Here is a 23,300-nt window from a genome sequence, read left to right on the forward strand (position 1 = left end):
CAGCTCCTGACCTCATTACAGCCTTGGTTCAAACATGGACAAAAGAGCTGAACTCCAGAGGTGAGGTGAGAGTGACTGCCCTTGACATCAAGGCAGCATTTGACCGAGTGTGGCATCAAGGAGCCCTAGCAAAACTGGAGTCAATGGGAATCAGGGGGAAAACTCTCCACTGGTTGGAGTCATACCTAGCACAAAGGAAGATGGTTGTGGTTGTTGGAGGTCAGTCATCTCAGCTCCAGGACATCACTGCAGGAGTTCCTCAGGGTAGTGTCCTTGGCCCAACCATCGGGACAATATCCAGGCTTGGGCTGACAAGTGGCAAGTAACATTCACATCACACAAATGTCAGGGAATTACCATCTCCAACAAGAGAGAATCCAACCATCACCCCTTGACAATGGCATTACCATCACTTAACCCCCACTATCAACATCCTGGAGGTTACCACTGACCAGAAACTGAACTGGACCAGCCATATAAATACTGTGGCTACAAAAGCAGGTCAGAGGCTGGGAATCCTGCGGCGAGTAACTCACCTCCTGACTTCCCAAAGCCTGTCCACCATCTACAAGGCACAAGTCAGCAGTGTGATGGAATACTCTCCACTTGCCTGGATGAATGCAGCACCCACAACACTCAAGAAGCTCGAAACCGCCCAGGACAAAGCAGCCCACTTGATTGGCACCACATCCACAAACATTCACTCCCTCCACCACCGACACACGGTAGCAGCAATGTGTACCATCTACAAGACGCACTGCAGGAATTCACCAAGGCTCTTTAGACAGCACCTTCCAAACCCACGTCCACTACCATCTAGAAGGACAAGTGCAGCAGACACATGGGAACACCACCACATGGAAGTTCCCCTCCAAGTCACTCACCATCCTGACTTGGAAATATATCACCGTTCCTTCACTGTCACTGGGTCAAAATCCTGGAACTCCCTCCCTAACAGCACTGTGGGTGTACCTACACCACATGGACTGCAGCGGTTCAAGAAGGCAGCTCACCACCACCTTCTCAAGGGGCAATTAGGGATGGGCAATAAATGCTGGTCTAGCCAACGACACCCACATCCCAGGAATGAATAAAAAAAAGAAAATCCCGAATAGATCTGGAGATAATCTGAGACTGCATGACATCAGTGGGTGATACATTGCCCCACTGAGACAGAGGAGGAGACCTTTAAAGAGACGTTTTAAAAATTTATGTACAGTACTGACTGTGAAAGCACCATTGCCCAATCTGTTTACAAACCTGGAAAAGTGCAGAATTCAACAGCCAACAATGTGCCTTGACGGAAAAGGAAAATTTCATAGACGTTCAAATGTTAATGAACGCAAACAAAATGTCATCATTGGTGATGTGGGGAGGTGGTGGGGAAGGGTCCTTCTTGTTTCAAATCTCATTTTGCTACCTGTAAATAATCAAAATCAAATATAAATGCTAACATTTTGCAGAGTGAAAAGAGCAGAGGTTGGATAATGCCTAAGTTTGGCATTTATTGGCATTTGTCCTGAATACCACTGTCAGCTGACTTGATGAAAAATACAAGGGAGCCGTGCAATCACACCAGCCTCCCTTTGACCCCCATTCCGTCCCAGTTCGATAACGTAATGGCTTGGCACGCACAGTATTTTCCTGACCTTTGGCACAGGTCAATAGTTTAATCTGAAATGAGTTGAGATTTGTGCCAGTGCCAGTTGTCTTTCACCTGGGCAAGGAGATGCGACAAATGAGTTCACCAGAAGACCTGATATAAAGAGGCCTGTGAGGTTGTCTTAGAAGCTGCTGCTTGGTTTCTACATTTGCACACCTGCCGGGTTCAGCAGGTTTTCCTGCAAAGGGAAGCCGCCTTCAGCACCATGGACACAAGAATGATTTTGAGCTTCTGCTGCTTCTTTTGGATAAGGACTCTGACTCTGCCACTATCTGAGGACTCAGCGTGCACTTTCTGCAGCTTCTCCAGCTCTGAGGTGGGGACAGATGACAAAGTCCTCAGATGGATGAAGAGCTACATCCTGAAACAAATGCACATGAAGGCAAGGCCGAAACCCCCCAATGAAACCCTCAGGAAAACTCAAGTATCCGTCCTGAGGAAATTCCACATGGACAATTTAATGGAGGTCAGCTCTCTGGACACTCAGAGAAACATTCAGAAGTTTGGACACAGCCAGGGAGTGAAAGATAAAAGCTATGAAATCATCACCTTCACACATTCAGGTTAGTCATAGTAAATATGTTGTTATCTATTTACCATATAAGTTAGGTGGATTATAATAGGTGGCAGATATGCTCTGACCCTTTTGGTGCCCCTGCTGATGTTGAATTTAATCCTCATAGTTTTTTCATATCCTTAATAAATCAAAAGAACAGTTTCCATGGGCGGAATCGTCCCAGATTTGCACTATGTGCGGTAGTGGGCGGGAAAAATGACATTTTATACGCCGGCTGCAATGGCGGCTTTTCCCTCCATATCGTCCTCTTCCCACCTCATTAATTATGCAGCCACCGGAAACACACCACCTCACTGGCAGAAGGCCTCTGAATCGCCCGCCACGCTGTTACCTCACTGTTTCCTCACTCCGGGTGCCGTATCTAAACTGCAGCCGCCCACACAATTCTCAATGATTGTAGCCCAGGACTGCTCCAGTGTAGACATGGCCCTGAAAGCCAGGAAGAGTTCAGTGACCCATCCCTGGAATGTCTTTTGAAGGCCTGGCTTGATGTCCTCTACCTCCGCTCTGGCTGCAGGAGGCCAGTAATCTCACCACTCCGGCTTGGGAGGTGATGGCAGTGGTGGTCAGTGCCAACGCTTCACAGAAGAGGTTGGCAGAAAGAGGATGAATGATCTCATCTGTGCAGCCAGGGTAAGGCAACTATCTCATCACTCTAAACTCACACACTCACAACGCCGTCACACACTCACTGGCATCTCACTCACTGCCAGCTCAAGGGACATCACCACTCACTCTCTCACACACACCCTCACACCTCCATCTGCCCTCATCTCCTCTGGAGACTGCCTCCTCAGCCCTCACCATCCTGAGGCCACTTGCACAGATCAACATGTGCCCCCACACACACCCTGGGATACCCCCCATCCCCACACAGAATGAACGGCAGCTCCACACCTTGCTGGGGTCTCGAGGCTGAGAGACCCATGAGTCGGGAACAAACCTGCTGCAATCTGGGCTTCACCGTAGAGAGGAGACACAGCTGAGCATGGTTCTCACCTAGTTGCCTCATGATTATTAAGATGTCCTTTTAGTCGACAATTGTGCTGACCTTGAACTCCACCCACCTCGAGGGATCTCACCGACTGACCAACTGTGTGATCAAGGTCAGTTTGGAAAAGTGGTGTACGTCACCTTTCAGGCTCTCTCCATTATCTTCTACACACCACCCATCCCCCCCACCCCCCACCCCAACCCCCGGTCACCCAGCAAAATCCTCCCCCATCATCATAGACCCACCCAATATCACCATTCCCCTCCCCACTGTCACCCTCCACCACCTTTCACTGTGACTGTTCTTTCTTATCACCAGTACCCTGAGTTCTCCTCTGGGGATACCACCATCAACCTCTCACCCCGCACTCTAAGACACTCCCCACCCCACCCCACCCCACCCCCGCCCTTCCCAGGATACTCTCATTCCCCCCTTCCCCGGACATTCCACCCCCACTTCCCAGGGCATTCACCCCACTCTTTCCCAGTCCAGTCTTCACTGCACCCTTCCACCCTACCCCCCAGCCCCCTTCCAGCCTTTGCCTGCCTCCCTTGTCCAGCCTGAAGCATCGTTTGCTAACATGAGAAGGAGAAAGCAACATCTATGCACCTCGAAGTCATGGATGAAGTGAAGCTCACCAGGTGCACATCACTTCTATACAGTCGGGAAACAGACAACTCTGATCACCCGATGGCAGGCACTTCATTTGCAGGGGAAGGAGAATTCCAGCGAGTTGACCTTTTAATCAGCATTCGTGAGATGCAAATGAATACAAATGTGGTTCCTGACATATATAGCAGGAAACGCAAGCTGCCTTTAACCCACCCATCAAAGCCGGGAGAACAAAATTACCCGCTGGCAGGAAGATGACCTCTCCCATCATGCCAAAATAGTGCCTTCCATGATTCCCGCTTTGGGAGGAGCAAGAAATTCTGCCCTTAGGCTTCAAGTATCAAGATTCCAGGCCCAGTATCTCTCCTGATCTCAGAAGAAGAGTTCCACTGTTCCTCGAAGACAGAGAGATTTCTCTTTCATCTCAAAGACCTCATTTATTCTCAACAAACCTTCAATGATTCTAAAGGTTCCCATGGCACCATCGTGCTGCTTTGCACTGTATATCCAAAATAAAAGATACCCGGGAGTGAATTACAAACTAGAATCTAATCGAGGGGATCGGGGGGGTTTATATATAGAATAACAGGTACCTGGGAGTGAGTTACAGACTGGAATCTAATCGAGGGGTTCAGGGGGGTTTATATATAGAATAACAGATACCCGGGAGTGAGTTACAAACTAGAATGTAATCAAGGGGATCGGGGGGGTTTATATATAGAATAACAGGTACCCCGGAGTGAGTTACAGACTGGAATCTAATCGAGGGGTTCGGAGTGGTTTATATATAGAATAACAGATACGTGGGAGTGATTTACAGACTGTAATCTAATCGAGGGGTTTGGGGTGGTTTATATATAGAATAACAGATACCCGGGAGTAAGTTACAGACTGGAATCTAATCGAGGCGTTCGGGGTGGTTTATATATAGAGTAACAGATACCCAGGAGTGAGTTACAGGCTGGAATCTAATCAAGGGATTCGGTGGGGTTTATATATAGAATAACAGATACACAGGAGTGAGTTACAGACTGGAATCTAATCGAGGTGTTCGGGGGGGTTTATATATAGAATAACAGATACCCGGGAGTGAGTTACAGACTGGAATCTAATCGAGGGGTTCGGGGGGGTTTATATATAGAATAACAGATACCCGGGAGTGAGTTACAGACTGGAATCTAATCGAGGGGTTCGGGGTGGTTTATATATAGAATAACAGATAACCGGGAGTGAGTTACCGACTGGAATCTAATCGAGGGGTTCGGCGGAGTATATATATAGAATAACAGATACCTGGGAGTGAGTGACAGACTGGGATCTAATCGAGGGATTCGGGGTGGTTTATATATAGAATAACAGATACCCTGGAGGGAGTTACAGACTGGAATCTAATCGACGTGTTCGGGGGGGTTTATATATAGAATAACAGATACCCGGGAGTGAGTTACAGACTGGAATCTAATCGAGGGGTTCGGGGGGGTATATATATAGAATAACAGATACCCGGGAGTGAGTTACAGACTGGAATCTAATCGAGGGATTCGGGGTGGTTTATATATAGAATAACAGATACCCTGGAGGGAGTTACAGACTGGAATCTAATCGAGGTGTTCGGCGGGGTTTATATATAGAATAACAGATACCCGGGAGTGAGTTACAGACTGGAATCTAATCGAGGGGTTCGGGGGGGTATATATATAGAATAACAGATACCCGGGAGTGAGTTACAGACTGGAATCTAATCGAGGGGTTCGGGGTGGTTTATATATAGAATAACAGATAACCGGGAGTGAGTTACAGACTGGAATCTAATCGAGGGTTTCGGGGTGGTTTATATATAGAATAACAGACACCCGGGAGTGAGTTACAGACTGGAATCTAATCGAGGGGTTCGGGTGGTTTATATATAGAATAACAGATACCCGGGATTGAGTTACAGACTGGAATCTAATCGAGGGGTTGGGGGTGGTTTATATATAGAATAACAGATACCCGGGAGTGAGTTACAGACTGGAATCTAATCGAGGGGTTCGGGGTGGTTTATATATACAATAACAGATGCCCGGGAGTGAGTTACAGACTGGAATCTAATCGAGGGGTTCGGAGGGGTTTATATATAGAATAACAAATACCCGGGAGTGAGTTACAGACTGGAATCTAATCGAGTGGTTCGGGGTGGTTTATGTATAGAATAACAGATAACCGGGAGTGACTTACAGACTGGAATCTAATCGAGGGGTTCGGCGGAGTATATATATAGAATAACAGATACCCTGGAGGGAGTTACAGACTGGAATCTAATCGAGCGGTTCGGGGGGTTTATATATAGAATAACAGATACCCGGGAGTGAGTTACAGACTGAAATCTGATCGAGGGGGTCGGAGTGGTTCATATATAGAATAACAGATACCCGGGAGTGAGTTACAGACTGGAATCTAATCAAGGGGTTCGGGATGGTTTATATATAGAATAACAGATACCCGGGAGTGAGTTACAGACTGGAATCTAATCGAGGGTTTCGGGGTGGTTTATATATAGAATAACAGATCCCCGGGAGTGAGTTACAGACTGGAATCTAATCGAGGGGTTCGGGTGGTTTATATATAGAATAACAGATACCCGGCAGCCACTTACAGACTGGAATCTAATCGAGGGGTTCGGGGTGGTTTAAATATAGAATAACAGATACCCGGGATTGAGTTACGGACTGGAATCTAATCGAGGGGTTCGGGGTGGTTTATATATACAATAACAGATACCCGGGAGTGAGTTACAGACTGGAATCTAATCGAGGTGTTCGGGGTGGCTTATATATAGAGTAACAGATACCCAGGAGTGAGTTACAGACTGGAATCAAATCAAGGGGTTCGGGGTGGTTTATATATAGAATAACAGGTACGTGGGAGTGATTTACAGACTGGAATCTAATCGAGGGGTTCGGGGTGGTTTATATATAGAATAACAGATACTCAGGAGTGAGTTACAGACTGGAATCTAATCGAGGGGTTCGGGGTGGTTTATATATAGAATAACAGATACCCGGGAGTGAGTTACAGACTGGAATCTAATCGAGGTGTTCGGGGTGGTTTATATATAGAGTAACAGATACCCAGGAGTGAGTTACTGACTGGAATCTAATCAAGGGGTTCGGCGTGGTTTATATATAGAATAAGAGATACCCGGGAATGAGTTACAGACTGGAATCTAATCGAGGGGTTCGGGTGGCTTATATATAGAATAACAGATACCCGGCAGCCACTTACAGACTGGAATCTAATCGAGGGGTTCGGGGTGGTTTAAATATAGAATAACAGATACCCGGGATTGAGTTACAGACTGGAATCTAATCGAGGGGTTCGGGGTGGTTTATATATAGAATAACAGATACCCGGGATTGAGTTACAGACTGGAATCTAATCGAGGGGTTCGGGGTGGTTTAAATATAGAATAAGAGATACCTGGGAGTGAGTTACAGACTGGAATCTAATCGAGGGGTTTGGGGGGGTTTATATATAGAATAATAGATACCCGGGAGTGAGTTACAGACTGGAATCTAATCGAGGGGTTCGGGGTGGTTTATATATAGAATAACAGATAACCGGGAGTGAGTTACAGACTGGAATCTAATCGAGGGGTTCGGCGAAGTATATATATAGAATAACAGATATCTGGGAGTGAGTGACAGACTGGAATCTAATCGAGGGGTTCGGGGTGGTTTTTATATAGAATAACAGATACCCTGGTGGGAGTTACTGGCTGGAATCTAATCGAGGGGTTCGGGGGGTTTATATATAGAATAACAGATACCTGGGAGTGAGTTACAGACTGGAATCTAATCGAGGGGTTTGGGGTGGTTTATATATAGAATAACAGATACCCGGGTGTGAGTTACAGACTGGAATCTAATCGAGGGGCTCAGGGGGTTTATATATAGAATAACAGATACCCGGGAGTGAGTTACAGACTGGAATCTAATCAAGTGGTTCGGGTGGTCTATATATAGAATAACAGATACCTGGGAGTCAGGTACAGACTGCAATCTAAAAGAGGGGTTTGGGGTAGATCACACACCGAATGATATATAATAAATTTAAGACTGGAATCGATTTGAGGAGTTCAGAACGTGCTTAATGCAGATGAATGGATATCTCGGACTTAATTGCAGGCTGAAATCCAATCGAAGGTGCTTCACATATAAAAAAATAGATACCCAGGAGTGAGTTGCAGATTGGAATCTAATGGAGGGGTTTGGGAGGTTTATATATAGCATAACAGATACCCGGGAGTGAGTTACAGACTGGAATCTGAGTGAGGGACTCGGGAGGTTTATATATAGCATAACAGATACCCGCGCTTAAGTTACAGACTGGAATGTACTCGAGGGGTCCGGGGGGTTCCTATTTCAAAGAACAGTTTGTTATGATCCCAGCTGATGTTACTACTGGACTAATCAGATCCCAGGGTGGAACCCAGCTTTATAGATCCTAACTTTTATTTTTTGTTTAGAAACGTGGAGAGTGGCTACTGAACAGAGTCACAGGAGTCTGCTGATGAACTTTTAACAAAAGAATAAAACATTTATTAAATAAGAAAAGTGAAACTATATTACTGTACTCCTTCACCCACAACTATACCTTTACAGATATATACAGGTTCGTAAGGAAAACAGAAGTTTCAAAAGCTACCTTATACGCTAATGTTCACAGTAAGTACACAATCCAAGTAAATCAATTGGCGACCTGTAGTCAGGTACACCACATTCTGAAATCAAGTGACAGATACCATCCAAACAGATGCTAATGATCTCTCATCAACTCCCTCCAGACACCTGTTAAACCAGAAGCCAACCTTTGTCACTGAACTCCATCTTTCACATGAGCGTTTCCAATCTCCACCCTCCAAGGACCCATTTTGGAATCTTCCCCTAAATGACGCTTTCTCTCAGATGCCTTCCACAAGGCCCCACCTCCAGGATTTCGAACACGCCTTCCAATATTCCTCTCCCCTGGATCGCCATGTGCATTCAAGCTTTGCCTTCCACACACTCTTTCTCAGATGCTCAGCTGTGCCAATGGAACACCACTGTGTCACATGCCCAGAGTAAAGAGTTACAGTCCTGTGACTGTCTCCTTGGACCTTCTGACTTCTTGCAAGCCTATTTTGCTTTAAGTCTGACCTGCAGCTTTCCCTCTTTAAACTTGGAGCCTTTCTCTGCTTTTCACACTTAACTTCACTTAACAGGACCTTTTTCAGATTCCTGTTCTTTCCCTTTGACTAAAAGGTCTTCCTCTGTTCTTTGGGGAAACCTGCTTCCTGCAGCTCCTTCCTGTCCAGCTTCTTCTAGCTCCTGTTTTCAATTTTAATTTGGGGCTTGCTATCTATCCCTCTCCTATGCTGCTTCTGCTGGCAGCTGCTTTCAGCTTTGGAGCACACTGACCAACTGAACTCAAACTGCTTTCAGCTTCTTTATCTGTTTGTGTGGGGGACTTCTCTCTCTGCACTCCTGTTGCTAGGCAACAGCACAGTTTTTTCTACTTTATTTTAACTTCCCTAAACACTACCCCCTTGATAACACGGCTCTCCACTTCAAGGGTCATAAAATCTCACAAAAATGCAGGTATACAAACAGAGCTTTAACTTGCTGTCTCCACTCTAAAAATAAACTAGATCCTAGCTTTCACCTTTTTAACCCACAAATAGAAAAAATATGAATTAAATTTAAAGCTACAGCATATTCTAAACACATACAAATAACTTACTTGAACTATCTAGTTCCTAACAAGGTACCCAGGAGTGAGTTACAGACTGGAATCTGATCGAGGGGTTCGGGGGGTTTATATATAGAATAACAGATACCCGGGAGTGAGTTACAGATTGGAATCTAATCGAGGGGTTCGGGGTGGATTATATATAGAATAACAGATATCCGAGGGTGAGTTACAGACTGGAATCTAATCGAGGGGTTCGGGGTGGATTATATATAGAATAACAGATACCCGGGAGTGAGTTACAGACTGGAATCTAATCGAGGGGTTCGGGGGGGTTTATAGAGAGAATAACAGATACCCGGGAGTGAGTTACAGACTGGAATCTAATCGAGGGGTTCAGGGGGAGTTTATATATAGAATAACAGATACCCGGGAGTGAGTTACAGACTGGAATCTAATCGAGGGGTCCAGGGTGGTTTATATATAGAATAACAGATACCCGGGAGTGAGTTACAGACTGGAATCGAATCGAGGGGTTCGGGGGGAATTTATATATAGAATAACAGATACCCGGGAGTGAGTTACAGACTGGAATCTAATCGAGGGGTTCGGGGTGGATTATATATAGAATAACAGATATCTGGGAGTGAGTTACAGACTGGAATCTAATCGAGAGGTTCGGGGGGTTTATATATAGAATAACAGATACCCGGGTGTGAGTTACGGACAGGAATCTAATCGAGGGTTTCGGGGAGGTTTATATATAGAATAACAGATATCCAGGAATGAGTTACAGACTGGAATCTAATCGAGGGGCTCGGGGGACCTATATATACAATAACAGATACCCGGGAGTGAGTTACAGACTGGAATCTAATCGAGGGGTTCGGCGGGGTTTATATATAGAATAACAGATACTCGGGAGTGAGTTACAAACTGGAATCTAATCGAGGGGCTCGGGGGGTCTATATATACAATAACAGATACCCGGGAGTGAGTTACAGACTGGAATCTAATCAAGGGGCTTGGGGTGGTTTATATGTCGAATAACAGACACCCGGGAGTGAGTTACGGTCTGGAATCTAATCGAGGGGTTTGGGGTGGTTTATATATAGAATAACAGATACCTGGGAGTGAGTTGCAGACTGGAATCTAATCGAGGTGTTCAGGGGGGATTTATATATAGAATAACAGATACCCGGGAGTGAGTTAGAGACTGGAATCTAATCGAGGGGTTCGGGGGGGGTTTATATATAGAATAACAGATACCCGGGAGTGAGTTACAGACTGGAATCTAATCAAGGGGTTCGGGGTGGATTATATATAGAATAACAGATACCTGGGAGTGAGTTACAGACTGGAATCTAATCGAGAGGTTCGGGGGGTTTATATATAGAATAACAGATACCCGGGTGTGAGTTACGGACAGGAATCTAATCGAGGGTTTCGGGAAGGTTTATATATAGAATAACAGATATCCAGGAATGAGTTACAGACTGGAATCTAATCGAGGGGCTCGGGGGATCTATATAATCAATAACAGATACCCGGGAGTGAGTTACAGACTGGAATCTAATCGAGGGGTTCGGGGGGGTTTATATATAGAATAACAGATACCCGGGAGTGAGTTACAAACTGGAATCTAATCGAGGGGCTCGGGGGGTCTATATATACAATAATAGATACCTGGGAGTGAGTTACAGACTGGAATCTAATCGAGGGGTTCGGGGTGGTTTATATATAGAATAACAGATACCCGGGAATGAGTTACAGACTGGAATCTAATCGAGGGGTTCGGGGAGGTTTATATATAGAATAACAGATACCCGGCAGTGAGTTACAACCTGGAATCTAATCGAGGGGCTCGGTGGGGTTTATATATACAATAACAGATACCCGGGAGTGAGTTACAGACTGGAATCTAATCAAGGGGCTTGGGGTGGTTTATATATAGAATAACAGATACCCGGGAGTGAGTTGCAGACTGGAATCTAATCGAGTTGTTCAGGGGGGATTTATATATAGAATAACAGATACCCGGGAGTGAGTTAGAGACTGGAATCTAATCGAGGGGTTCGGGATGTTTATATATAGAATAACAGATACCCGGGAGTGAGTTCCAGACTGGAATCTAATCGAGGGGTTCGGGGTGGTTTATATATAAAATAACAGATACCCAGAAGTGAGTTACAGACTGGAATCTAATCGAGGGGTCGGGGTGGTTTATATATGGAAGAACAGATACCCAGGAGTGAGTTACTGACTGGAATCTAATCGAAGGGTTCAGGATGGTTTATATATAGAATAACAGATACCTGGTAGTGAGTTACAGACTGGAATCTAATCGAGGTGTTCAGGGGATTTATATATAGAATAACAGATACTCGGGAGGGAGTTACAGACTGGAATCTAATCGAAGGGTTTGGGGGGTTTTTCTATAGAATAACAGATACCCGGGAGTGAGTTAGAGACTGGAATCTAATCGAGGGGTTCGCGTGGTTTATATGTATAATAACAGATACCCGAGGGTGAGTTGCAGACTGGAATCTAATCGAGGGGTTCGGGGTGGTTTATATATAGAATAACAGATACCCGGGAGTGAGTTACAGACTGGAATCTAATCGAGGGGTTCGGGGGATTTATATATAGAATAACAGATACCCAGGAGTGAGTTACAGACTGGAATCTAATCGAGGGGTTCGGTGTGGTTTATATATAGAATAACAGACACCCGGGAGTGAGTTACAGACTGGAATCTAATCGAGGGGTTCGGGGTGGTTTATATATAGAATAACAGATACCCAGGAGTGAGTTACAGACTGGAATCTAATCGAGGGGTTCAGGGTGGTTTATATATAAAATAACAGATTCCCGGGAGTGAGTTACAGACTGGAATCTAATCGAGGGGTTCGGGGTGGTTTATATATAGAATAACAGATACCCGGGAGTGAGTTACAGACTGGAATCTAATCGAGGGGTTCGGGGTGGTTTATATATAGAATAACAGATACCTGGGAGTGAGTTGCAGACTGGAATCTAATCGAGGTGTTCAGGGGGGATTTATATATAGAATAACAGATACCCGGGAGTGAGTTAGAGACTGAAATCTAATCGAGGGGTTCGGGGGGGGTTTATATATAGAATAACAGATACCCGGGAGTGAGTTACAGACTGGAATCTAATCGAGGGGTTCGGGGTGGATTATATATAGAATAACGGATACCTGGGAGTGAGTTACAGACTGGAATCTAATCGAGAGGTTCGGGGGGTTTATATATAGAATAACAGATACCCGGGTGTGAGTTACGGACAGGAATCTAATCGAGGGTTTCGGGAAGGTTTATATATAGAATAACAGATATCCAGGAATGAGTTACAGACTGGAATCTAATCGAGGGGCTCGGGGGATCTATATAATCAATAACAGATACCCGGGAGTGAGTTACAGACTGGAATCTAATCGAGGGGTTCGGGGGGGTTTATATATAGAATAACAGATACCCGGGAGTGAGTTACAAACTGGAATCTAATCGAGGGGCTCGGGGGGTCTATATATACAATAATAGATACCTGGGAGTGAGTTACAGACTGGAATCTAATCGAGGGGTTCGGGGTGGTTTATATATAGAATAACAGATACCCGGGAATGAGTTACAGACTGGAATCTAATCGAGGGGTTCGGGGAGGTTTATATATAGAATAACAGATACCCGGCAGTGAGTTACAACCTGGAATCTAATCGAGGGGCTCGGTGGGGTTTATATATACAATAACAGATACCCGGGAGTGAGTTACAGACTGGAATCTAATCAAGGGGCTTGGGGTGGTTTATATATAGAATAACAGATACCCGGGAGTGAGTTGCAGACTGGAATCTAATCGAGTTGTTCAGGGGGGATTTATATATAGAATAACAGATACCCGGGAGTGAGTTAGAGACTGGAATCTAATCGAGGGGTTCGGGATGTTTATATATAGAATAACAGATACCCGGGAGTGAGTTCCAGACTGGAATCTAATCGAGGGGTTCGGGGTGGTTTATATATAAAATAACAGATACCCAGAAGTGAGTTACAGACTGGAATCTAATCGAGGGGTCGGGGTGGTTTATATATGGAAGAACAGATACCCAGGAGTGAGTTACTGACTGGAATCTAATCGAAGGGTTCAGGATGGTTTATATATAGAATAACAGATACCTGGTAGTGAGTTACAGACTGGAATCTAATCGAGGTGTTCAGGGGATTTATATATAGAATAACAGATACTCGGGAGGGAGTTACAGACTGGAATCTAATCGAAGGGTTTGGGGGGTTTTTCTATAGAATAACAGATACCCGGGAGTGAGTTAGAGACTGGAATCTAATCGAGGGGTTCGCGTGGTTTATATGTATAATAACAGATACCCGAGGGTGAGTTGCAGACTGGAATCTAATCGAGGGGTTCGGGGTGGTTTATATATAGAATAACAGATACCCGGGAGTGAGTTACAGACTGGAATCTAATCGAGGGGTTCGGGGGATTTATATATAGAATAACAGATACCCAGGAGTGAGTTACAGACTGGAATCTAATCGAGGGGTTCGGTGTGGTTTATATATAGAATAACAGACACCCGGGAGTGAGTTACAGACTGGAATCTAATCGAGGGGTTCGGGGTGGTTTATATATAGAATAACAGATACCCAGGAGTGAGTTACAGACTGGAATCTAATCGAGGGGTTCAGGGTGGTTTATATATAAAATAACAGATTCCCGGGAGTGAGTTACAGACTGGAATCTAATCGAGGGGTTCGGGGTGGTTTATATATAGAATAACAGATACCCGGGAGTGAGTTACAGACTGGAATCTAATCGAGGGGTTCGGGGTGGTTTATATATAGAATAACAGCTACCCGGGAGTGAGTTACAGACTGGAATCTAATCAAGGGGTTCGGGGTGGTTTATATATAGAATAAGAGATACCCGGGAGTGAGTTACAGACTGGAATCTAATCGAGGGGTTCGGGGTGGTTTATATAGAATAACAGATACCCGGGAGTGAGTTACAACCTGGAATCTAATCGAGGGGCTCGGTGGGGTTTATATATAAAATAACAGATACCCGGGAGTGAGTTACAGACTGAAATCTAATCAAGGGGCTTGGGGTGGTTTATATGTCGAATAACAGACACCCGGGAGTGAGTTACGGTCTGGAATCTAATCGAGGGGTTTGGGGTGGTTTATATATAGAATAACAGATACCCGGGAGCGAGTTGCAGACTGGAATCTAATCGAGGTGTTCAGGGGGGATTTATATATAGAATAACAGATACCCGGGAGTGAGTTAGAGACTGGAATCTAATCGAGGGGTTCGGGATGTTTATATATAGAATAACAAATACCCGGGAGTGAGTTCCAGACTGGAATCTAATCGAGGGGTTCGGGGTGGTTTATATATAGAATAACAGATACCCAGGAGTGAGTTACAGACTGGAATCTAATCGAGGGGTCGGGGTGGTTTATATATGGAAGAACAGATACCCAGGAGTGAGTTACTGACTGGAATCTAATCAAAGGGTTCAGGATGGTTTATATATAGAATAACAGATACCCGGGAGCGAGTTACAGACTGGAATCTAATCGAAGGGTTCGGGATGGTTTATATATAGAATAACAGATACCTGGTAGTGAGTTACAGACTGGAATCTAATCGAGGTGTTCAGGGGATTTATATATAGAATAACAGATACTCGGGAGTGAATTACAGACTGGAATCTAATCGAGGGGTTCAGGGTGGTTTATATATGGAATAACAGACACCCGGGAGGGAGTTACAGACTGGAATCTAATCGAAGGGTTCGGGGGGTTTATATATAGAATAACAGATACCCGAGAGTGAGTTAGAGACTGGAATCTAATCGAGGGGTTCGCGTGATTTATAGGTATAATAACAGATACCCGAGGGTGAGTTGCAAACTGGAATCTAATCGAGGGGTTCGGGGTGGTTTATATATAGAATAACAGATACCCGGGAGTGAGTTACAGACTGGAATCTATTCGAGGGGTTCGGGGTGGTTTATATATAGAATAACAGATACCCGGGAGTGAGTTACAGACTGGAATCTAATCGAGGGGTTCGGGGTGGTTTATATATAGAATAACAGATACCCAGGAGTGAGTTACAGACTGGAATCTAATCAAGGGGCTTGGGGTGGTTTATATGTCGAATAACAGACACCCGGGAGTGAGTTACGGTCTGGAATCTAATCGAGGGGTTTGGGGTGGTTTATATATAGAATAACAGATACCCGGGAGCGAGTTGCAGACTGGAATCTAATCGAGGTGTTCAGGGGGGATTTATATATAGAATAACAGATACCCGGGAGTGAGTTAGAGACTGGAATCTAATCGAGGGGTTCGGGATGTTTATATATAGAATAACAAATACCCGGGAGTGAGTTCCAGACTGGAATCTAATCGAGGGGTTCGGGGTGGTTTATATATAGAATAACAGATACCCAGGAGTGAGTTACAGACTGGAATCTAATCGAGGGGTCGGGGTGGTTTATATATGGAAGAACAGATACCCAGGAGTGAGTTACTGACTGGAATCTAATCAAAGGGTTCAGGATGGTTTATATATAGAATAACAGATACCCGGGAGCGAGTTACAGACTGGAATCTAATCGAAGGGTTCGGGATGGTTTATATATAGAATAACAGATACCTGGTAGTGAGTTACAGACTGGAATCTAATCGAGGTGTTCAGGGGATTTATATATAGAATAACAGATACTCGGGAGTGAATTACAGACTGGAATCTAATCGAGGGGTTCAGGGTGGTTTATATATGGAATAACAGACACCCGGGAGGGAGTTACAGACTGGAATCTAATCGAAGGGTTCGGGGGGTTTATATATAGAATAACAGATACCCGAGAGTGAGTTAGAGACTGGAATCTAATCGAGGGGTTCGCGTGATTTATAGGTATAATAACAGATACCCGAGGGTGAGTTGCAAACTGGAATCTAATCGAGGGGTTCGGGGTGGTTTATATATAGAATAACAGATACCCGGGAGTGAGTTACAGACTGGAATCTATTCGAGGGGTTCGGGGTGGTTTATATATAGAATAACAGATACCCGGGAGTGAGTTACAGACTGGAATCTAATCGAGGGGTTCGGGGTGGTTTATATATAGAATAACAGATACCCAGGAGTGAGTTACAGACTGGAATCTAATCGAGGGGTTCAGGGTGGTTTATATATAAAATATCAGATACCCGGGAGTGAGTTACAGACTGGAATCTAATCGAGGGGTTCGGGGTGGTTTATATATAGAATAACAGATACCCGGGAGTGAGTTACAGACTGGAATCTAATCGAGGGGTTCGGGGTGGTTTATATATAGAATAACAGCTACCCGGGAGTGAGTTACAGACTGGAATCTAATCGAAAGGTTCGGGGTGGTTTATATATAGAATAAGAGATACCCGGGAGTGAGTTACAGACTGGAATCTAATCGAGGGGTTCAGGGTGGTTTATATATAGAATAACAGATACCCGGGAGTGAGTTACAGACTGGAATCTAATTGAGGGGTTTGGAGTGGTTTATATATAGAATAACAGACACCCGGGAGTGAGTTACAGACTGGAATCTAATTGAGGGGTTTGGGGTAATATATATAGAATAACAGATACTTAGGTAAGAGTTATGGACTGGAATCTAACCGAGCAGTTCGGGTGGCTGGCTTGTAGATCAAAGTCTCTTTGTGTGATTCAGTGACTTTGTTCCTCTTTTTGAACAGTTGTGATCATCACAATGATTCACTTCATTGCCTCGTCATATTTAGCAGGATACATGGAATGGAAATGCCAACTTAATGTTCCTACCTCTATTTAGATTGACCTCAAGCCACTTGGCCATGCTTCCACTGGGAACAAGCAGGATTACTATGAATGTTTGCTAATTCTGGTGGATGTCGCAGTCGCTGTTCGCAACAGGCAGGGTACAGACTGTACCCAACCAGCCCATGCTTGCAAAACTCAAAGCATAGTGTCCAACATTATATGTGATTCCGCAATTGGACAACATTTGCTAAAGAATCCTCAAGGTGCTAAGAATGGCACTGACAACCAATTTAAGATTGTCAGTCGTGCTCGCAATTTGGCGCATTTGCGTGTGCTGGAAGTTAAATATATTAATACGCAGGGCCCTGTTCTTTGCAGACAGAAAGAACGTGTACACACATTGCACCTGTTTCAGCTGAACAAAATAATTGACAGCCGTTCGCTGACTCATTCCTCAGGGCAATGCCTTGACCAATCAGGGTCAAGCTGCCTGGTTTAAATTTCAAACAATGCTTGGCAGTTAACTGTCAGTCACCATCAGTGGTGCATTCTCCATGGCAACGCCACTTGCCAACCAATCAGCACTCTCTTCACAAACAGTATACATTGTTGTTTTCCTATTGGTATTCTTGTGAGTGTCCTGAAGAGCGCAAGACAAAAAGCTATCTCTTTTTTTCAGCAATACTCAAGTTCTCCATTACTCTTTGGCTCTGCATGGCAAGTGAGAGGCTGACTACTGAAGGAAAGATGCTATCCTCTTCCCACTTGCCTCATGATTCCTCTCAGAAAACCAAAGTCAGTGGATAAACTGCACTACATCAGGTCCATGCGCAAACTCTGGTCCTCATCAGACAGACCATTGGGATCTTCAAGCACCAGTGTGAAAATTAGTGTCTGTCTCACATGTGTTCTTACTTACTCCAGCCACAGCTGCCTTCCACCTCCCATGCTGGTGTGCAGGCTGATTTCATTGAGCCCTTAGTCGTTCAGTCTCGTCGTTCAGTCTCCCAGCCTGTCCAAGACAGAGGGAGGGCAATGCAGAATAAGAGGTGACCAGGCTGTCAAGAGTAGCCAATTCCATTCATGTCACGGTGTGCAGAGTGAAAGGACCTCCTCCTGTGTTGATTGCCTCCCTTCTATTGTGTGGTCAGCTTCTCATGGGGGATGAGTGCAAGTGAGTTAATATATGCCCAATTCAAGGGTTTTCAACATGTATGAGGCAGCTCAACATTATATGCATGGAGACAGGAAGAAGAAGTAAGCGTGATCAAGGGGGAGAAATAATTATTCGAGCTTTTGAGAGTGTGACCTTAAGCAGAAGGGAGGTGCAGCAAAATCTTTCCTGCTGACTTAAGGAGAGACATAGTGAGCAGAAAAGAGAAAGATTGATAGTGCTGAGACAAAGGTCTTGATGAGCTGTGTAGAGGGTGTCAGAGAGGTGAATGGTCTTACCTTGACAGTCCTGGTTGGGTTTTTTATTTGCACTGTAGCCAAATCTTGGGCATAAGGCGGAAGGCATTGATATTGGATTTCCTATTCAGTGAGCTACTGATAAGGAGAACATTTCATGTTGGCAGCTCACCAAGTTCATTTAAATTAAGTCTGACCTCAAGTGCACTCAAGTCCTGCCCAATTTATGCCCTACTCCAAATTGTTCCCAATATTTCATCACATTCCTACTTCTCTTTAGCTCCGAAGGAGGGTCATGTGGACTCGAAACGTTAAGCCTGATTCTCTTTCCACAGTTACTGCTAGATCTGCTGAGTTTTTCCAGCATTTTCTGTTTTTGTTTCAGATTTCCAGCATCCGTACTATTTTGCTTTTATCTTAGTGTTCCCAATGTTTGTTGTTCTCCCATTCTCATGCGCAAATGCTGAATGTATTAACCAGAAGCTCAGTTTTTCTTCACTCCTTTATTTTAGGATTCCAGTAACATTGCTTTTGATCTCAGACCCCCTGCAAATATTTTTGTCTAAAACGGTTTGCTGACCTTTCCAAGAAGTCTTTTATTTTTGATTGAAGTGCAGAAAGAAGTGCAAGGCCCAGAATGCAGGAAACCACCAAAATTGAATAGGATTAAAAAGCAGACAAGCCCATTTGACAGGCAATTTGCTATTGCCTGTTCTGCGCTACCTCCAAAACCTACAACCTCTACCACCTAGATGGCCACAGCAGCAGATAGATGGGAACACCACCACCTGGAAGTTCCCCTCCAAGCCACTCACCATCCTGACTGGGAAATATATCGCCGTTCCTTCACTGTCACTGGGTCAAAATCCTGGAACTTCCTCTCTAACAGCACTGTGGGTGTACCTACACCGCATGGACTGCAGCGGTTCAAGAAGGCAGCTCACCACCACCTTCTCAAGAGGCAACTAGGGATGGGCAATAAGTGCTGGCCTAGCCAGCAACACCCATATTCTGAGAATGGAATATTAAAAAAGCAACATTTGTGTGGGACCTATCTTGATGCAGATGTTAGTCCATTGAAGGAAAGCTCTTTAATGCCTGTGGTAATGTAAGGCACAGCTGAGTGTGACAACAGTTCAGAAGTGCAGTTTACCAATTGGAACTTCTATCTTTATGGAAAAGAAAGACTTGCATTTATATAGCACCTTTCCCAACTTCAGGATGTCCCAACGCACTTTACAACCAATGAAATACTATTAGTCACTGTCAAATGATGGAAACACAACAGCCAATTTGCACGCAGCAAGTTCCCACAAACAGCAATGTGATAATGACCAGATCATCTGTTTCCATTATGTTGACTGAGGGAGAAATACTTCCCAACAAACCATGGGAAACTTCCCTGCTTTGCTTTGAAACTGTGCCATAGAATCTTTGAAGTCCACCTGAGAGGGCAGATGGAGCCACTGTTTAACATCTCTCTGGCGGTGCAGCACTCCCTCCTGAGTGTCAGCCTTGATTTTGTGCTCAAGTCTTTGGAGTGGGGCTTGCAACCACGACCTTCTGTCTCAGAGCCATATCCATGTTCCTTTTTAAATGCTAGGGGGTTTTACCTTGACCAGAACTTAACCTTGACCCTGTGGGTTGACTTCCTTGTGTCACCATGTGTCATGATGTCATAAACAAAAGCAGGAACATTTCCTCTCATCCCTATTTCCAATGTGAACTCAGAAAGAAATGAAGTAAGGTGAAACTTGCTTGCATTTGTCTACAATATCACTCCTGGTAGGGACAAGGGAATCATCCCATTGATTTCTGTTTCTTAATGACTCCCTCCTCCCATCAGTGAAGATGCCAAGTAATGACCATCTTAAACAAGGGAAGATCCAATCACTTCCCCTTGAGCTTTAACCCCACACCACCATTGGCAGGTCCTTCACTATCGACACCCTGAGTGTCACCACGATTTCAATATCGTGGCTTCAAGCTCATGACAGAGACTGGGTACTCTGAGAGGCGTGTCCCATCTTCTAATGCCTTAAAGCCTCTCCATCATCCACCAAAATTTGGAGTGTGAGCAGCAGCATTCTAGCGTTTGGTAGCACCCAGGGTATGATTGGTAGCTCTGTTACTGCTATCCGCCATCTCCATCACAGAGGCTGGGTACTCTGAGAGGAGTGTCCCATCTCCTAATGCCTTAAAGCCTCTCCATCTACAAGGTTGAACTCACCTAGCTGGGTGGAGCTGCAGCAGTCGTGGAGGAGATTCAGTGCATAGAATTGTTTTCAATACGTTTCAGCAGAAAAATGTATTTTAAAAATTGTAGTTTTTGGTTCAGTTGCTTTTTGTTCCCTCTTTACATGCCGACTAAATGGATTGTCTCTTTTCTTTCATAGTCCGTACATACCCTTCCAAAATCAGACTAGACTTTCTCCTTTGGAATGAACCAGCCCAGAGCACACTTACTCTCGTTCAACAAGCAAACCTGTGGCTGTACCTCAAGCTCTTTCCTTCCACCTCTTACAGGAGGAGGCCAAAAGTTACTTTAAAAATACTCCTAAAAGGACCAGGAGATGCCAACCACACACTGATCAGCAACAACCAGTTCAATGTTAAGCGGAGCAGCTGGCATGCATTCCCAGTGACCCATGCCATCCAGAGGTTCTCTGCCCGAGAAGATAGGCAGTTACATTTTGAACTAGAATGCAGTGGCTGCATTGATATGAGTCGAACATCAATGATTCTTGATATCAACAGTAAAGCACAGCAGGCCTTTCTTGTCTCTCAAATCAGGGTTTCAAAGAAAAACTCCCACATACAGAAGAGGGGAATCGAATGCATGGAGAAGTCAAACTATTGCTGCAGGAAAACATTCTTTGTGAATTTTCGTGACATTGGCTGGGATGACTGGATCATAATGCCCAGTGGTTACAATGCAAACTATTGCCTAGGTAACTGTGCTCCCCACATAGCTGGAGCACCTGATTTTGCATCATCCTTTCACAGCATTGTGACCAACCTACACAAACTGAATGGCTTCAGTCCATCGCTGGCTGTGAATTCATGCTGCATTCCGACCAAAAAGAACGCACTGTCTATGTTATACTTTGATGAAAATGGTCGGATAATCAAAGAGGACATCCCAGACATGATTGTTGAAGAGTGTGGCTGCACTTAGGTCAATGCCCCTCAGTACCCCTCAGGTAAAGGGTGCCATTATTAGCCACCTTTTCTGATGCTTGAACACAACAATCAAAACAAGTTCAAAGAGCATCCCATTTTGGAATACGCAACTGCTCATAAGCGTACGATAATTCAAGGCACGAGAAAAAGCTAATGGGCCCATTCTGCTCATTCCCCACGACGGATTAGTGTGACAGACAAATGCTTGCAAAGCTGTTCGCTGAGTGCATTTTAGCCGTGCAATAGATGTTAATAAAATAGTTTCAAAGGTGGCTTTGGCTTGTTTGTGTAGTGACGTACTCTTCAACTGACCTCTTGCAGGATGCAAACACTGAGATTCATTTTATGAGCCTGAGCTGCTGCTGAATCAGACATTCTGACACACGTTGTGTGCAAAATCATAGGCAAAGACTCTCCACCACCAGGTTGGGCATAGAGTTACCAGCACTACCCTGCATTGCAGAGTGAGTGCCGGAGGTTTGAAGCTGGGGGCCAGGTACAGGTGTGAAAAACCAATGGGCTGGATATTCATTTGGAGAAAAGGAGGGAGTGGGGACACTGCTTTGAGGTCAGGAACAAGTATCCTGAAGGTCCTCTCGAAATTAATGACAGGACCTGATTAGCATTTTGTATCTGTCTCCTGGCTGCAGCCAGCCAGGTTGAGAGGATGGTGGGTGGGAAAGCCCTTAGCACCAAACTGCAGCTGGGGAATGGTGAGGACAGAGAGAAAAATTGGAAAGGGCAGAGGCAACTTCAATGTCTGGAACAGGGAGAGATAAGAGGCCAGAGTCTAGACTGGAGGCACTTTCTCCTCCTCTGAGGATCTCACTCCTCCCAATTCTCATTTAAATTCCTCATTCTCTACTGCTCTCCTAAAATTCTCACCAAGATTTCTTCACTATTTCCCTCCCTCAGCCTCTGCACCAAACGATTTCTCATCCTCGGTGATTTCAATCTCCATCTCACCTCCTCATGTTCTCTCTCCTCTGAGTTCACTGCCCTCTTATCCTCCCTAAATCTCTCCGTCCATATAAACTCCCCAACCCATATTCATGGCCACTCCCTTGACCTTACTATCTCATGTGGTCTCGCCACTCTCATTGTATCAATCACAGGTAAGGCCATCTCTGATCACTTCCTTGTATCACTCACCACCCACATCGCCCTCCACACGCAAACCCTACCTCCTTCTGTATCAGTCCCTGGGAACAGCTTTCCCCCAATTCACTTACAAGTGCACTTTTAAAGCCAGAACTGCCTAGCCAGCTGTCCAGTCACCACAACACTTCTGCAGCTACTGATTTACTCAACCACGCACT

The 23,300-nt window shown here is 44.8% G+C and overlaps 1 protein-coding gene across 1 annotated transcript; it reads left to right on the top strand.

Annotated features, from left to right (window-relative positions):
• Positions 1-1,705: 1,705 nt before the first annotated feature.
• Positions 1,706-22,253, top strand: LOC144672639 (inhibin beta B chain-like). Its single transcript, XM_078534501.1, has 2 exons — positions 1,706-2,226; positions 21,195-22,253. Exons 1-2 carry the CDS (start codon positions 1,869-1,871, stop codon positions 21,974-21,976), a joined length of 1,140 nt encoding a protein of 379 aa, XP_078390627.1. The 5' UTR covers positions 1,706-1,868; the 3' UTR covers positions 21,977-22,253.
• Positions 22,254-23,300: the final 1,047 nt, after the last annotated feature.

Source organism: Cetorhinus maximus, chromosome X (genome assembly GCF_964194155.1).
Source record: "Cetorhinus maximus chromosome X, sCetMax3.hap1.1, whole genome shotgun sequence".
Taxonomy (NCBI): domain Eukaryota; kingdom Metazoa; phylum Chordata; class Chondrichthyes; order Lamniformes; family Cetorhinidae; genus Cetorhinus; species Cetorhinus maximus.

Excerpts from the sequence above, each read along its gene's own strand:
- LOC144672639 (XM_078534501.1), top strand. The coding sequence starts at position 1,869 with ATGGACACAAGAATGATTTTGAGCTTCTGCTGCTTCTTTTGGATAAGG. Across the intron at positions 2,227-21,194 it reads CATCACCTTCACACATTCAG|TCCGTACATACCCTTCCAAA; the intron begins GTTAGTCATAGT and ends TTTCTTTCATAG.